The sequence below is a fragment of the Gekko japonicus genome, unplaced genomic scaffold, assembly GCF_001447785.1.
Source record: "Gekko japonicus isolate JY-2015 unplaced genomic scaffold, Gekko_japonicus_V1.1 scaffold86, whole genome shotgun sequence".
In the NCBI taxonomy this organism is placed as follows: domain Eukaryota; kingdom Metazoa; phylum Chordata; class Lepidosauria; order Squamata; family Gekkonidae; genus Gekko; species Gekko japonicus.
In genome coordinates, this window is record NW_015172005.1 from 498,413 (window position 1) to 515,787 (window position 17,375).

General features: G+C 44.2%; 1 protein-coding gene across 1 annotated transcript in view; it reads left to right on the forward strand.

Annotated features, from left to right (window-relative positions):
- Window positions 1–1,409: 1,409 nt before the first annotated feature.
- Window positions 1,410–17,375, forward strand: part of WDR70 (WD repeat domain 70) — a 161,566-nt gene continuing 145,600 nt past the window's right edge. The window contains exons 1-5 of the mRNA XM_015420162.1: window positions 1,410–1,480; window positions 2,629–2,691; window positions 4,603–4,686; window positions 6,787–6,892; window positions 8,488–8,683. Of these exons, the coding sequence (XP_015275648.1) occupies window positions 1,456–1,480; window positions 2,629–2,691; window positions 4,603–4,686; window positions 6,787–6,892; window positions 8,488–8,683 (474 nt within the window). The 5' untranslated portion in view covers window positions 1,410–1,455. The remainder of the gene's footprint in view (window positions 1,481–2,628; window positions 2,692–4,602; window positions 4,687–6,786; window positions 6,893–8,487; window positions 8,684–17,375) is intronic.

The window sequence follows — 17,375 nt, forward strand, 5'->3', positions numbered from 1 at the left end:
ATAAACTTGGAATACTGTTTTCAGTCTGTAAACTCGGGACAAAAGTATAGCCAAAAAAAGGGTGTGTGGGGGGGCAAGTGGCTGTTGCTGGTAGTTCACCCTATAATGTGTCTTTTCTACACGCACAACTTAAACCGAATTTAGTCAAAATGTGGACGAGAGAATGGGTAGAGCCAGTTCAAGCTACAGGGATAGATAGGCCAGCTTGGGATGTCCTTTGGGGTAAAGCTCCACGCAAGCAGAAAACTAGCGCAGCAGGATGTGCTGGTTCACCACGTGCAGAGTGTTTTAAAAAAAACAAAAACAAACCAACGGAGCATTCCACATATGCGATCCTCCACCTCTGACATGTAAGGCTGGTTAAGTTTAGAGAATGCCCAGGGTTGGCCGGGCCCCCATGGCCACCAGCAGGTGATGGGGGGGGGGGTAGGGTTAACATAAGAACATAAGAGACGCCAATGTTGGATCAGGCCAAAGGCCCATCCAGTCCAACACACAGTGGCCAAAAATACCAGGTGCCATCAGGAGGTCCACCAGTGGGGCCAGGACATTAGAAGCCCTCCCACTGTTGACCCCCCCCCAAGCACCAAGATGACAGAGAATCACATGCCCCAGAGTCCCTATCTATACCTTGTGGCTAATAGCCACTGATGGACTATCTATACCTTGTGGCTAATAGCCACTGATGGGTTGCCAGCTCAAGGTTGCGAAACTCCTGGAGATTTGGGGATGGATTCTGGGGAGGACAAGGACCTCAGTAGGGTTCATTGTCCAAAGCATCCACTTTCTCCAGGGGAACTGATCTCTGTAGAATGGGGATCTCCAAGCCCCTCCTGGAGGCTGGCCAAATCCAGCTTCACTAAGCCTGCAAACCTGGACAGAGGAATAAAAACTGGAGCAAGTGTTGTTAGGTGCGATCCAGTGGGCGCCTGAAAAAAATTAACGACAGCACTCTGTGCATCTGATGGAACAAGCTTTGACTCAGAAAAAAATTACTACTAAGGTGCCTTTGGGCTCCTGTGTCATTTTACCGCGACACGCTAACAATGAAGACCGGATTCCTAAACACAGAGGTGCACAGAGGTTTTGCGTCCATCGACTTCAAAGGGTGATTCGGGACAGCACTGCCAATGAGCGTCATAGTGCAGTGAGAAATTGGATTCTGAACACGATTTTGAACACGTCTGTATCCTCCCCAAAAGCTATCTGTGCGATACTTCGAAGAAAACCTCAGCTGTTTCAACGAGACTACTTTCTGGGTTAAATGGGCTCCGCTTTTGAAATTCACTTTTGAAATATGAGGGACCCTTCGTGGGTTGCGCTCCTTCGGCCACCAGGTGTCGCGCTTTCTCCCTCAGCGACAGGAAAGGACTCTCTCTGACGCAGCCACCGTCTCTTTGGCTGCTTCTTCCTGCCAGAAGTACCGGGGGAGTGAAAGAGCGTAGGATTGTCAGGATGGAGCAGCCGGGAACGGACGGCGGTGAGTGGCAGCCGCGATGGATTTCTGTCTTGGGAAATTCACAGGCTCATATGCATTGCTGATTCCCCCCCCCCCTTTTAACATCTAATTTTTCTTGTTCAAAAACATTTACAAAGTTTGAGAGTAGTCACAATATACATGCTAAGCCTTGTTTGGAAAACTTTTGTTTATTTTATGCAGTAAACAGCTTTGTCGTAAGAGCTGTCTTCCAGATTGTCTGATTATTGAAAGTAGAATTGAATTCAGTTAACTACAGTGCATAGTTTTGCCGCCTCAGGTAAACTGTTAGACTAGGAGCCTTCAGAGAATCACCAAAACCAAGGAATTGGTAGTGGACTATAGGAGGAACAAAACGGACATTCAGCCACTGTTTATTGGTGGAGAACGTGTGGAGAGGGTGGCTACTTTTAAGTTTTTGGGAGTGATTATTGAGCAGAACTTGACTTGGAGCACTAACACCACTGCTCTGGTGAAGAAGGCCCAGCAGATGCTTTTTTTTCTCAGACTTTTAAAGAAAAATAACTTGAGTGAGAAAATACTGATGTCTTTCTATCGCTGCTCAATAGAGAGCATTTTAACATACTGTGTCTGTGTCTGGTTTGCCAGTTGTACGTCTGTGGAGAGGAAAGCACTCCAGAGAGTTATCAACACAGCCCAGAAGATTATTGGCTGTCCTCTCCCACTCATGGAGGAATTGTATAGTTCTCGATGCTTGAAAAAAGCAAAGAACATTTTGCAGGATTTGTCACACCCTGAACACTCCCTGTTTGAACTGCTGCCTTCGGGTAGAAGATATAGGACAATCAAAACAAGGACAAACAGATTAAAAAACAGTTTTTATTCGAGAGCTATTATTGCTTTAAATGCTGTATGAATTGGAATTTGGTGGTTTTATTGACATTGGTGGTTAAGTTGCAATGTGAACCCTAATGGTTGTGTGAGTGTATATGAGTATGCTTGTAGATCACCGAATGATTGCACCTTAATTTCGTTGTACTATGTACAATGACAATAAAGTATATTATTATTATTATTATTATTATTATTGATGTAGCATAATTGGAGAGTGTTAGGATTTATACTCATCCCATTAATTAATCCCAGACTCGTATACCAGAAGTAATGGATTTTCTCTCTCTTCCTTATAGATGCTGACCTGGCAGCTGGACCCGATCCAGAACTGGCAGCTACAATGGGCTTCTCAGGCTTTGGTGAGTACAGAAGAATCTTGTGGAGTGAGAATGTGGGGACTAAATTGGCAGGCCTAAGCACACTCAGGTTAGCCTGTATCCCACCACTCTGCTGAACAAAGTTTGAAATCGTTCTTTAATTTGAGACTCCTTCTTCAATGGAAGAACTACTTAAGTTAGAGGAAGGCTCCTTTTGAGCCTATGGGGTTTTTTTAAAGAATGAAACATTTCTGCTTTATCTTTTGTTCAAAGGCTTTAATCTTTAAAAAAAATATGATGCACTTTAAGCCGTTTTGGGATACAATCTAACCGAAAAGTGGAGAATAATGACGTTAATAACCATTATTGAATTAGTAGAAAAGAGTAAGAGTCCAGTCGTGCCTTAAAGACCAACAAAACTTGTGGTAGGGTATGAGCATTCATGAGTCACTGCTCACTTCTTCAGATTATTCATTACTGAATCAGTGTATTGGTTAATCTTGGACAGCATGGTCTTCAGGCTTAGAGATCTGTGGCAAGCTTCAGGCCCCTAGGATGTTTTAAAACTATAGAGGAAAACTAATGTGAACCAAGAGTGTATCTGCATGAAAAGCCATCAGTCATCTTGAAATAAGGGATGGCTTTTCTGGTACAGGACAGGTTCTGTCTAGGCCAGCATTTTGTTTCTAAGTAGCCTGTTATGTATGTATGGTCAGCTCACAAATGGAGCATGACGGTGATGACTTCATCTCCAGTGTTTGGCATTTGGACATACATTGCTGCTGTATGTGGAAGTTCTATTTGTTTTATTTAGTTAGGTATCTTGGCTAATAGCTACTGATAGATCTCCCTTCAATACTATCAGTCATCGCTTAATTGTTCAGAAGGTTGTTGTATGAATTCTCCTCACCCAGTCCAGTTCTTCATAATATCTGTTACTCAGTGGAGGAAAAAAAAGTTGAAAGTGCACATGAAATGCACCAGGGATCACAGTACAGTAGTGCACATGTAGCTTTAAAGACTGCTGATACCACACTCTTCTATGTCTTTTAGTCACACGTGCTTCACTTCACAATATGCTTCTATTTGTGGCATTTTATTTTATTTCATATGAATTATCAAACATGAGTTACAATGGGAATTACAGCCAGTCTAAGGACTGGTTATGTCTTTTTTTGAAGTCTTAAATTAGCCTTTATTGGTATAAATTGTCAATACAGAATATACAATTTAAGAACAAAATAAAAACACGACCCACAGGTGCATCTATATATATAAAAAAATATGTCTCTAGAATCCTTTGGCACAGTTTTAAAGCAGAGTGGAGAAACTTGGCCACCTTCTCAGGGATGTCAGAGGAGAAGTCATTCAGAAGTCTGTGTCAGAGGAGACTGGTTATGTCATCTGTGAAGTCTCAGTTGACTGGAAGGAGTGCCTATGTGCTCAGAAGCGCAACCTTTGGGGGGTATATTGGGTACGTGTCTCAGTTTAACATCTCTAGGGGTTTCTTTGATTCACTTATTTACAGGAGGAGAAAACACAAGCTGTCCTCTGTTCCACATGTTTTGTTGATTTTCATGCATGTGCCTGTTTTTTTTCCATACTTTGGCTAGTAACCTGGGGGAGGCAGTTTCAGTCAGGGAAATGGAACAAGGAGAAAGATTGACATGCTGTCTTCTCCAGAGCCTCAGCCATGGTCCAAATAACCCCCTGTCCAGTGGCTGCTTTCCAAGATTATACATTGAGGTATCTTGTCATGAATCCCCTACATCCTGTCTAGGTTAGCCCAAAAATCTGATAAATGCTGGGATAAGTTTGTTTTGCATGATTCACTTCTTGCGTCTATTTATTTCTTATCACTTAGTTTTCATACTCGATTGTGTTCTGTTAAGTTGTTCTGGGATTATTATTTTTCTTCGTATTTAACTTTGTCCTTTATTTCTTGTTACCTAGGAAAGAAAGCTCGAACATTTGACTTCAACGCGCTGTTTGAACAAACCCGAAGGACTGCTGCGGAAAGAAGTAGGAAGGTTCTGGGTGAGAGAGGCTGTTTCATATGGAGGCTCTGCAGATGTTTTGCTTCTTAATTGCTCTGAGCGTCTGAATTTTTTGTTGAGTACCCTAACCTGGATGGCTCAGGTTAGCCCTGTCTCAGAAGCTAAACAGTGTCGGCCCTGGAACAAAGTTAAGAGTCCAGTGGCACCTTTAAGACCAACAAAATTTGTCAGCTTTCGTGTGGAAAGCACACTTTGTCAGACATTGAAATGGAATGACTGATTATACTTCTTTGTAATGATTCCTTGTTTTTGTGTGTGTGTGTCTCTTTAAAAGTTTGGTTGCATGGCTGTGGTAGATAGACTAGAGTGGTTGAGAGATGCAAGTGTGGTATGATTGGTGGTTGACAGAGAGGGGGAGGGGTTTTGGAAGTGAATCTGGTTGAATGAGTATGTGAGTCAGTCAGGAGTTTCAGTTACAAGTTGACAGTAGATGGAGACAAGCAGTTCTGTGTTGAAGCAGTTAGAAGCTGACAGCTGCGGTTATTCAGTGAGAAAGAGAGCTGAAAGCTGAGTGTATAGGAAAAAGTAAAGTTTAAGAAAAGTTAAAGGAAAGTCTGAGTGTCATAACAAACTGGAGTGAAACAGTGAACATATATGGCATTGAGATAAACAAGTGTTACAAAGTTACATGAAAAGATCCCTGTCAGTGAGGGAAAAGATTGAGTGTGATACCAAAGCAATTGTACATCATTTACACATTACTAGTTACATTGTATCACCCTCTTATTTAGTATTTATTTCAATAAATCCTCTTTTATTCAAGTTTATAACCGCTCTGAATGAAATACTTCCCAGGACCACATAGTTCCTCGTAAGCCTTAAACCCGGTCTACCAAACTAGTAAGAGCATAAAGGTTTGGAAATCCTTAAAATTTCCTGGTGGCAGCAGAATCTACCCTGTTAAACAAAATAAAGAGAGCTTTTAAAGTGAAACTAGTCCTCCCCAATAAGGAGGACGTCACATGTGTATACACAGGGTGGCTTGTTAAATTAGCATGCACAATAGCGAAGTGTTTTTTAACAGATCAAAAGAATGACAAGCTTGGTTTCTGGTTCGTATCGGCCCTGGTTAGTATTTGGTTAGTTACCCTCAGTGCCTTTCAGCTTCTTTTCATATTTTAAGGCAATGGTTCAGGCTGGCTTGATTCGGTTTAGCACAGGGGTGGCCAAACTGTGGCTTGGGAGCTGCATGCGGCTCTTTCACACATATTGTGCGGCTCCTGGCAGGGCGGCTGGGGAAGCTAAATATCATTAGCAAACAAATTATCATTGGACAAATAAATATCATTATCCATATCTGCTTTTACCGCTTTTGTTTTTATTTTTGGCAGTCTCATTTAATGTTAATAAGAAGCAAATTTGCATATTTCCCAGTAAAAACATGTAATATTTGTTCTTGTCTTGTGGCTCTCAAACATCTGTTGTTTATTCTACGTGGCTCTTACGTTAAGCAAGTTCGGCCACCCCTGGTTTAGCACTTCACAAACTAGCCTGGAGGTAGCTTGAGGATTCAACTCAGGGTTTGTTCATGATGGATGTGGACTTGGTTAACTGTCAGGCTCGCACACGCCCACCCGCTCCCCCCCCCTTTTCTGCCCTTGTTACACATGTTAGGCCTGTGCAACTTGTGACTCAGCGTGCCAAATGTCAGCCACGAATGGTGGCCCATTGGTGAGCTTACTAAGCCTTATGGTTTTGTGCCAGGGACTGCCAGTCTAGAGAATTGTTGATTATCTCGGGGGAAATGATTTTGAGCTTTTTAATTGCTTCCACAAAATGGAAGACCCATCAGCATTTCCTATTGAGTTACGGGAGCTGTGCTGAAAATTGTGGACTTAAACCTAGATAATTCTTGGAGATCTGTTTCTGCAAAAGATACATTAAGGATTTGTAAAATGTCTTTTTTTGCTGTGAAGCAAAGAGGTTGGCAAAGACTAAATTTACGCCAGAAGAGAGTCTGGGCATGTGTCAGTGTTACCAATTTAAAACATGATTTTTTTTACATTTTGGATTTCTTGCAGCAGGCAGCAGATCTTCTAACTCTCTGAAACTGTATGGGTTTTTTCCCCTGTTTGTTTAGAAGAGCGTGAGAAAGCAGCGGCTCAGAAAGAAGAACATGGAAGCCAACGTGATGGTGTCGATCGGGCGACTGCCCCTTCACATACAATTACAAGAATACCTTCTGGGTAAGTACATTGATATTTGTTCGTTTTAGTCTTTTCACCCCACTTTTCTCCCCAGTAGGGATCCAAAGCAGCTTACAAGATACAAAATATGAAAATACAATGTATAAAAATACTATTTAGTATTAGTTCTGAATCTCCTGGCCTGGCTCGCTTTAGGGTCAGAAGCTGTGGGCCCAAGATTGTTTTGGCTCATGCTTATGGCCATGCCCAGATGAAATACTTGAAGCTGAGGGAGTGAAGAAGTTCAGTCGAGATCTCATGTAGCTAGTAAAAAAAAAAAAAGGGTTCACAGCTTTCCTCCCTTGCCAGATGGAATCCAATTTTGGGCAGTCCACCAATTGGGACTGCTGTTCCAGATCTTGGGAGAGGAGCTCTTATGCATAGATATGCATGCTCCTGGTTTGCACTGCAAACTTCATTGCTTACATATTGCTTGTGACATTTTACTGATGCTTAAACTTGTGATCAGAAGCCGGAGGCCTTAAGTCTTCCAAGAGGCTCTTTGTTTTGCTAGCGGGATGGGGGATAGATGGATTCATAGTAATTGAGTTGTGCCGGACAAGTACGTTAAGTGTCCAGGTCAAATTTGTGCAGCCTGTTTGTGTGTCAGTCTTGGTTTTGGATGGATGGGTTCTCCCTGAGCTCTGTGCGGCTTCACTTCTTTAGGCTCAGCATTGCTGGTTAGCATAGTCGGGTGCTCGCATGGCTCCACGCCCCCCTGAGAGTCTCCTGCTGCAGCTTCTTTTCCTCCTTCCTGCCCACCTGCTTGCTTGGCCATTCCCTTATTACGCTGAAGGGCAGGGAAGTAGTATTGGTGAGGAGGAGTAACAGCCGTTGCTGCTGAACACTCATTCACTCTGTAGTTGATTGACTGATGACTTCTTTTCTTCTTCCTTCTCTTTGCCCTCACTTGCCCTCTCCACCCCTGTGGAAGAAGTTGAATAAGCAGTGAGGGATGGGTCAACTTGGAGGCATTTCTCTCTCTCATTTGCCAACAGACTGGCTTTACTTTCTGTAGGAGCTCTGCAACCCCCGTGGCCAGGCCTTTGGCATTACTCCAGCATCATTTCCTGTCCATTGACTTTGTATCCTTACTGTGAACAGACTGATGGCACAGCCTGTGGTTGGTTGGATTCAGTCCAAGAGCAGCTGTGGTTCAGGATCTGTCACGGACCTGACAAGTACCCTTTCCTCACAAACTCAGCCATCTCTCTTAGCCACCCTGCGCTCAGGTCACTATGTCTCTTACACAGTGTCAAACCCGAATGTGTTTAGTCCTCATTTTGCATCTCCACACAGAGAGGCACGAAGCCCGCTTGTGCTGAGTCTAACCTATTGGTCTGGTAGGGTCAGTATGGTCAGCAGCAGGGTCCCAGGTAGAGGTTTTTACATCACCTCCTACCTGAACATGTAAACTGCAGATGCCAGGGATTGAACCTGGGACATTTTGCATACAGAGCTGATGCTCCGTCATTGAGCCATACCCCCTTGAAGGCGACTTCTGGAGGAAAGCGTGTGGGCCAGCAGTGACCCCAGTTGCTGGACAGCTGCTTAAAACTACTACGTGCCATTCAGTTTTGTATAATTCTTTATAGGGATTCAGAGAGTAGTGAAAGTGAAGACAGTTCAGATGAAGAATTAATTGGGCCACCCCTACCGCCCCGAGGACCAGAGGAAGAAACTGAGGACGATGAACTCATTGGACCACCCCTTCCTCCTGGATACAAGGGCAATGATGATGATGATGAGGATGAAGATGATGAAGAAGAAAACATGCAGGATGAAGATGAGGTAAGTGGTGATTTTTAAAGAGTTGTTAGAGTTTTAAACTGTTCTCCAGCATTAAATTTGCTGCTCTGTTTGCAAGAATTTCACCGCACAGTGCAACAAGCTTGAACTAGGCTTCAAGCAAATTGAAGTCACCTTGACAAGCTGCTGGAAACCTACTCTGTATGGTTATGGCAATACCATTGTTATATCTGCACTGCAGCATCTTTGTCAAGCACAGAAGGGTCAAGGTGCAGAAAGGGCTGTGCAGAGTTTTTCCAGCCCCACTCACCTGATTTGGGGATTGCATGGATTTAGCCCTCCTTACCTGCATCCGAGCAGCCTGAATAGCCTTTACTAGCCAGAGGTCATCGGGTTTGGGGAGCTCAGCAGGGTCACCCCTGGTTGGTACTTGGATGGGAGACTTCCAAGGAAGACCGGGACTGCTACTGAGAGAATGGCCAACCATTTCTGCTCACCTGTTGCCTTGAAAACCCCTGAGGCAGCGGCGTGAGTCGGTTGTGACTTGATGGCACTGAATTACTATTATCTGAAATGATGATACTGAACTGGTGAGGTGGAGATGATGCTCCCAAACGCATCAACCGCCGCCCACTTAGGCTTTAATGTGAAACTAGGGCTTATTTTAACTGTGGGAGCTTTGTGGCATCTGGGATCGCTCGCAGGCAGTCGATGAAATTCTGGTTTCCCTTGACAAGTACTGGTTTTGTTGTCTTTTTGCTTTCCCCCCCAAGGAGACCTGGTGGCATCCCAGCATCCATTACTATTAAGGCAGAATTTGTAATAATTTGGAGATTCCCTGTAACTATTCTTCAGAAACAGATGTTCTTTCTTGATTCCATCAGTGATCTGGAAACTGGATTTTCCTTGTGATGCAATTTAAATATGCGTGCTGGATAAAGATTACTTTTTGCCAATGGATGCTGAAGGAATGTGGGTGTTCTGGCTATCTTAAGCTACTGGGGAAATTCCATTGATTGTCTGTCCCTGAGCCCCCAACCCCATTTCTTCCTCTCCTGGGGCATTTCTCATCTTGGCAGCAACCCTTCCCAGTGCATCCTTGGCTTTGTTCTTCATCCTTCACCACCTGCAGGGCTGTAGCAGCCTTCACTAAGCCCCCCCACAGTGCAGCCTGGGCAGAAGCCATGGAGATGCCACCTAGGCCCACCAGCCAGGCCATAATGGGGCTGGTGAGGACAAGCCATGGCTATTGGAAGTGGAAGAGAAGGCATCATGGCAGAAGCAGGACCTTCTTTGCAGTGTCCCCACCAGCCAGGTTGTAATAGGGGAAAGGTCAGTGTATGAAGGCAGCAACATGGCCGAAACAGGAGCCTAGGCAGGGCAGGGATGCAGCAGGTTCACTCTGGAGATTCCCATCCCTGGTTGATCAGAGCCCTCCTGGCTGAGGAGGCATCAGGGCATGGCCCCTGCTGCCCTGGTAGTGGGTCTGGGTGCTGGCTGGGTAGGTGTGCAAGGAAGGGCTCAGTCACTGCTTTCCATTCTGCACCACCCAACCTCCTTGTGCAGGTGCTGATTGACACCATGGCAGGTCTGAAACAATGGATTTCAGTCTAACTGCGGCCCCTCTGATGTGAACTGACTTGGAAATGAGATGTTTATTAAGGGATTCAATAAGAGTGAGGTGTAATTGTTGAATATTGTTCTTATGTGCTTATCTGTCATGACTTAAATTCTGTTAATGTCAGTTGTGTTTTAAGTATGTGTAATCTCTGTTGGGAGCTGTGGTGGCTCAAGTGGTTAAGACACTGAACTGCAGGCTGTGGAAGGTCAGTAGTTCAGCAGTTCAAGACCCGGGTGCCGCATGATGGAGTGAGCTCCCATCTCTAGTTCCACTTCCTGCCAACCTAGCAGTTCGAAAGCAAGAAATTGCAAGCAGATAAATAGGTACCACTTCAGTGGGAAGGTAACAGCGTTCAGTGCGCCTTGGTGTTTAGTCATGCTGGCCACATGACCACGGAAACGTCTTCGGACAGCGCTGGCTCTTCGGCTTTGAGATGAGCACCACAACCCTAGAGTCGGATTCGACTGGCTTTCGAGCAAGGGAACCTTTACCTTTTTAAATCTCTGTTGATTTTCTGTTAAGGACTGCTGTTTGTTGGCAGGCCCGAAGAATCACCTGCTAAGCAATCAGTTCCCTTTGTTTTGATGCCTTCCAGTGGTCATCTGGAAAACTGATGTGTCCCTATGGTCATTTGGAAGGAACAAAGGCATCCCTTAGTCTGTCATTCCTTTTAGCTGCTCTTGGCCACCTTGACTGATTGTTCAGACTGTTTGTGCACCTTGACAGTGTTGAGAAAGAAACAGCTTTCTTTTTGGGAGCTTTATGCTATGCATGTTTGCCTCTAAATCCAGTGACTTCTTTGAATAGGTCATGGAAAGAAAATGGAAAGATGGAAAAGAAAAGCTGTGCGAGGAGAAGAGGATGCCTCTGAAGTCGGATGCAGGGGAAAGGGTCAAGTCAATTGACATATTTACCGATAACACCATCATCCTTAAAAGTGAACTGTCTATGTTGGACCTTGTCAGGAGCGCAAGATGACCCATTAACTTTGACACCCAGCATAAAAATGCATGCTTCCATGCATGCTTTGGGAAAAAAACAAAACTGAATCTGAGAGGGCAAGCTCTGGATCTGAGATGTCCAAGGAAAGACCGGATGAAAAAGAACACGCTGTCGTGCGTCAGCCTGAACTCAGCATGAAGTCCTCAGGAGAGGAGGAGGACTCCTCAGAGGAAGTCGACCCCTCAGGAGAAGGGGAGCCGCGCATGGCTGGCTCTGAGTCAGCAGAAGTCAGCAAAAAGGCTGATGAGCTGCAGGCTGACCAAGACTCACCACCACCAGCTGATCCAGAGCCACCTTGGTGCGGCAGGTGAGACTCAGGCAATTAACACCAGTCTACCAGGCTCACCTCAACCCTTGGAGTGCCGGAGACAGAAGCTTAGAAGGGAGCTGCAAGCAAGGCGGCAGAGTGCACGTCTCCTGGCCCCAGCTGCTTTCTTTGTGCAACCTTGGACCAGCTTGGGACTTTGACTTTCGGCAACCCTTGGACCTCTTGATACACTCTCTGCTTCACCCCTTCTGATAATGACTATCTTGTGGACTTTTGGCTTGTGGACTTCTGGGACTGAACTCTGGACTTTGTGTGAGCACCTGAAGGTGTCTGTCTTGCCTGACTGCACCTGCTACATGACACAAGCTGATCTTCTTTGTAAGGTTAGAGGACATAGAGAGGGCTTTCTTTTTCAGCTGTCAACCAAATCAACTACTTGATGACAGTTTTATTCAATTTTCTGAGAGTTTCCGTTCGATTTTTCAGAATGGCTTTCACTTTCATAGCGCAAGTCAAGAAATGCGTTGTTCTGTACAGGTTGTTTAGCATACAGCAATAAGGCACTGGAAGGAATTTATAGATGGTATGAAGGACTGGAAGCATGTCTCTGGATGAATTCATGACCACAACATCATGATTATTGTGCAGAGTTCACATTATAAGTTAAAAACCCAAAAACCTGTGTGTTGAGGAAAAACAAAGAGATGAAATTAAGAAAAAAACAGTCAAGTCATGGAATGGGTCATTGAAGTGGCAAAACTAGTTGGCAAACAAGAACTAAGCTAGTTCAGGGGAGGTACAGGTAAAGCTGCATACACACTGAATGACCCACAAAGTCAGGAGAATTATTTTTTTTTTTAGAATTCGTGATGCTGCTCAGCAAATATGACCCATTGTTGTGGAGATAATTTGACAAATCAGGAAGCACACCAATCCAAGACCATGGAAACATTGACTTAAATATCAAAAACAGTGAATCATGTGATTGCAGCAATTGCCACCTGAAGAAGGCAGTGGCAGATGATGTACGCGAGGCTGACTTTCTTCCATATAGCTAGATTCAACACAGAATATTTCAGTGAAGAACCAGTGCTCTGTTTGCACTATGGTACGTAGCCAAATTCAGCAGTATCCAGGAGAGGCCGATCGTTGTGGTTAGCTGTTCAGACTCTAGTAGAAAAAGGTCTCCTTGAACTTTTTAAAAATGTCCTGCAGCAAAGTGGCTCAGGTATAGTTAAATATATTAATAATACAGCAGGTGGAGCAGTAAATATGCAAAGACTATACAAAGGCTTTTCAACCTGGCTGACCAGTGAATCGCCGCACCAGGACAAGTTCACATCTGATGTTACAGCCACATTATTAAATTTCATGATTAGTGATGCAAAGCAGTCAGCCCTTTGCCGCAGCCTCGTTTTGTCTCTAAAACAGCATTGCTGTATTCTTTATAGAGACTCCTCCAACAGAATATCCAGACTACAATCCAGTCTACTAAACACTGGTGAACGGTGAACGCCCTTTTTAGACAGAGGATGCATCGCTTAGAAATACATTTGCTTCCTTTGGCATACATGGAATGTCGCTGATTTTCAGTGTGAGAATTGTTGTAAATGTTGCTGAGGAATCAGAAGATGTTTCATCTGTCCTGAGAGGCATGGCAGCTTGTAACAAAGAATCACTTCTAAAGGATCAAGCAACCAAGACTCCATTTATCCAAGGGCTTTTCAAACAGCACCTCCTGTATGTAGATATATGTGGACAACTGGGATGGATCTGTTACGTCAATGAATACCCTGGATGAACTGGGGAAAACACAGTGGGACGTTACAGGTTTGCAGAGTAAAGAAACTGATTTTGTTAAGTGGGCAGCAGATGAACTTGAGAAACAACTCTCCTATGCCAGTATTCTTATCCAACAGTTCTTTTCATAGAAAACACGACAGAAGAGGAACACAACACCAGGAGAAGACGCTCCTGATGAACCACCTGCTGATGCTTTTTAAGGACTTTGAAGTATAGGTGCATAGTAAGATTTTAGCCACAACTACTGGAAGTTTTAAGGACAAGATTTGATTTTTTAAAAATACCTTTTGAAGTTATCAGGAAGTTATCCTTGCCTGAAGATGCTCTTCAGAAGCTGAGCGTAGAGTTTCTGAAGTCTGGTGAGGAAATAACCAAAGACAAATTCCTATCAGAGCTTTTAAGTCTGGCAACAGGCTGGGCAGAAGGTTAAAAATATTGCTACCTGATGAATATATCTTAAGGCACTGAGAAGAGAGACAGAGACCTAAAACTTCCAATACTATATTCTTGGAAAGCTGTGGACTTGGAGTGTCACTGTCTGCATGCAAGCAATGCGCCAACTGCATAGTGTGTGTCTGCCATAGTCTGGAACGTGGGAATGTGTTCTGCTGGGCACCCAACATATTTTTGCACCAGAAATAACTCCTGATGCTTTCAGCTACTCAAGTGGCAAACGAAGGAAATTTTTCAGGCCTTGGATTTATTATAGACAGGCTGAGGAGCACTCTACGAGCTAAGCCTTTGGAAGCATTTGTTTCAATGGCTGTTGAAAAAGTTGTTCTGTATCCTCTAGACCCTGATGCAATTATCGATCACATGTCTTTGAAAAGCAAGGAAGTGTACTGGCAATTGTTCCCTGAGGTATGGGATGTTATAGTACTGCAGATGTGTTGCATTTGTTTTAAAGCAGCCTTGTTGTTGGACATGGTCTTTGTTTCCTTTTGTAATCTGGTTTTGAGAAGTTCCTGGCTGACATGCTCTAAATTTCTTTTGGAAATTATTGCAAGGGGAGCCACCTAGTGGCCATAAGATAGATGTAGCTAAGATATTTGTAGGCTACTTTGTGTAATTTGGCAGTAGAGAATTGGGTAATAGTTAAGTGTAGGACTGGATCAAAAGCTACCAGATCAAGGCCGAAGAGACAAATTATTGTTAATTAAAGGAGAAAAGGGAGGCAGTGCGTGAGAAACATTCCTTTGGCATTGTCTGGATTGCAAAACCCTTCCATGCCAAATACAGTGGCCGTGTAGGATAGCCCTTGATGCAAAATAATATGGTAGAGCATGACATTTAAGAATTTAGATGCACGATCTTGCTCCAAAGACTTCTGGTCCTGGCTTTCATTTCCCCTGGCTGAGGAGAGTGAAGGCAAAGGGTGTGCGTGTTTGATACACAAGCCCAGAGAAAATTTGTGGACGTGGTGGTGGAAAGTGCCGTGGAGTAGGGTTGCCAGGTTTGGCAGCGGGGGAGCCTTGCCGGTCTTCGGGAGCTCCTCCAGGACGCGTGCGCGCGCGCGCCACCAGCACGTCACAGGAAGTGACGTGCTACGTCGGTCACGTTGGGGGCGTGGCCCAGATCGTCGGGGGGAAACCATATGGTCCCCCCGACGATCTGGGCCACGCCCCCAACGTGAGCGACGTGGCTGCGTCACCTCCAGTGACGCAGCTTTGGGGGGCGGAGTTCCCCCCAGCGCCCGATTCCGCCGTGGTGGAAATCAGGCCTCCAAAGCGGGGTTTTCCCCGCCCCCTGCCCCCACTTGGCAGCCCTACCGTGGAGTCACAACTTAACTTATGGTGACCTCCGTAGGGTTTTCAAAGCAACTTAACTTATGGTGACCTCCGTAGGGTTTTCAAAGCAAAAGATGAACAAAGGTGGTTTTGCCATCACCTGCCTCCCTGAAGCAAGCCTGGACTTCCTTGGTGGTCTCCCATCCAAATACTAACCAGGACTGACCCCGCTTAGCTTCTGAGAGCTGATGAGATCGGGCTAGTCTGGACCGTCCAGGTCAAGGGTGTGTGTGTGCGCAAAAGGAATGTTTCAAAGACAGTCAGCCCTGCAAAATGGTAGCTAACGTTTTCGGCTGTAACTTTTTCATGTTTAGCCTACGTACAAAGCAGAATGAGGTGGGGGAAAGGCTGTTAAGACTCCTGAGGTAATGGAATAGATTGTGCTCCTTAAGTATACAGTGGTGGAGCCTCATGTTTAAATTTCCCTCCACATTTTTAAAAAATCATGCAAATAGGAAATCTGTCTGGCAGTGAATGGCTTGGGCTTAGAACCTTTCTAGCCCTGGACTGGATAGCCCAGGATAGCCCAATCTCAGCAGCTAAGCAGGGTCAGCCCAGGATAGTGTTTGGATGGGAGACTGCCAAGTAATACCAGGGTTGTGAAACGGAGTCAGGCCCTGGCAAACCACCTCTGAAGTCCGTCGCCTTGAAAACCCTAAAGGGTCTCCGTGAGTCAGCTGTGACTTGACAGCAAACATACACACAGAACCTTTCTCCTTTCTGTGTTTATTTTGTAATTTGCAGGCAGCCTTTGTGTGGCAGGATCATTAAAAATAATAAGAATCCGGACTCTGAAGTGATAGAGTCCAGTCAACCACTTGTTTCTGATGCATTGGTTCCCTATGAGGCGTTGCAGGGATATTCGTAGTAGCACAACAGTTACTTTAAACTATACCAAATAATTATAACCACAAAGTTAAAAATTTCTTTTGAGTGTTAAAATGCTTGATGCTGAGCATTAGAGGTGCAGGACTTGTTAGGTGACGACAGTGTTCGGAGGGAGGATATTTTTTTGCTTATTCTCTTGGGAGTGTCCTTTTACCAGGGAATTCCTTGGGGGGAACAAGAGAAGGAGGTGTTTCCTTATGTTAAACATTCTAGCTATTCTGTCAAGACAGCATTTGAAGGAGCTCCTTAAACACCGAGGAATTCTTTTAGTCTGTGGTTGTCCTCTAAATCCTGACACACATTCTTTGTTGGCAGCTTTAGGTTAGTCTCTCTTTCTCTTGCCCTCAGTTTTATTTCCCTGACCATTTTAAGTGCTCAGAACTCTTCAGAGCTCGTTGTTTTGAAATTTATTTAAGATAACAGGTCTCCGGTTGTCATTCACAACAATATAAGGTTTTGGTTTTTTAAAAATTAAGTTAGGAATATAGAAACCCTATGAACAAAAATAACATTTGTAGTGGACTTTCACAAATCATACAAATTGCTTTCTCCAAAGCAACACAGCAGCCATAAAATTAAAGACCAAGGGTTTGTTTTTTTAAAGCAATTTTATGAGGTTGTTACTTGATTGAACTGTACGTAAACCTTTAATTTAGATTGTTGAGTGCTCTTTGAGTGACATTTTGAAAATGCTAGTGCTATTTAAAATCTTTTGTTTCCTTTTTTTCAGTCACATTTATGAGGATTTATTAATGAATACATGTGCTGTGTGTGTGTGTGTGTATATATATATATATATATATATATATATATATATGGAAAGAGAAGATTGTTTGGAAATCTTAAATTCAATGAAACTGTATAAGTCATTCATTGTATTTTAAGGGGGGGTTAAGTGCTTGTGAATAATAACCTGTGTATAATTTATCTGATATAGTAGTGAAATCTGGCATTCTATTCCTGTATTTCATGTAATATCTATGTAGTCCATATTTATCCTGCCCCTTTCTGTAAGGAGCTTGGGGCGCTGCATGTCACTCACCTTCCATTTTATCCTCATATTAACCCCGTGAGGGTACGATCGGCCCAAGGTCACCCAGTGAGTAGCCATGGCAGAGCAGAGATTTAAACCTGGGTCTCCCAGATCCTTGTCTGATGCTTTTAAACCATAGGAGCCACGCTGGCTCTCAGTAGGTTTGCTGGTGATTATGTCCTTCCCCTCCTGCAATTAAAACAACAAGAGGAAGAGCTGAATGTATTGGATGCAGCTATCACGGAGTACCTTCTTCTGTTTAAGTTCCTGATTTTGGTCAGACCCTTGCTCCCCCCCCCCCAGCATCCTGGGCTTAGTGAGGGGTGGGGGAG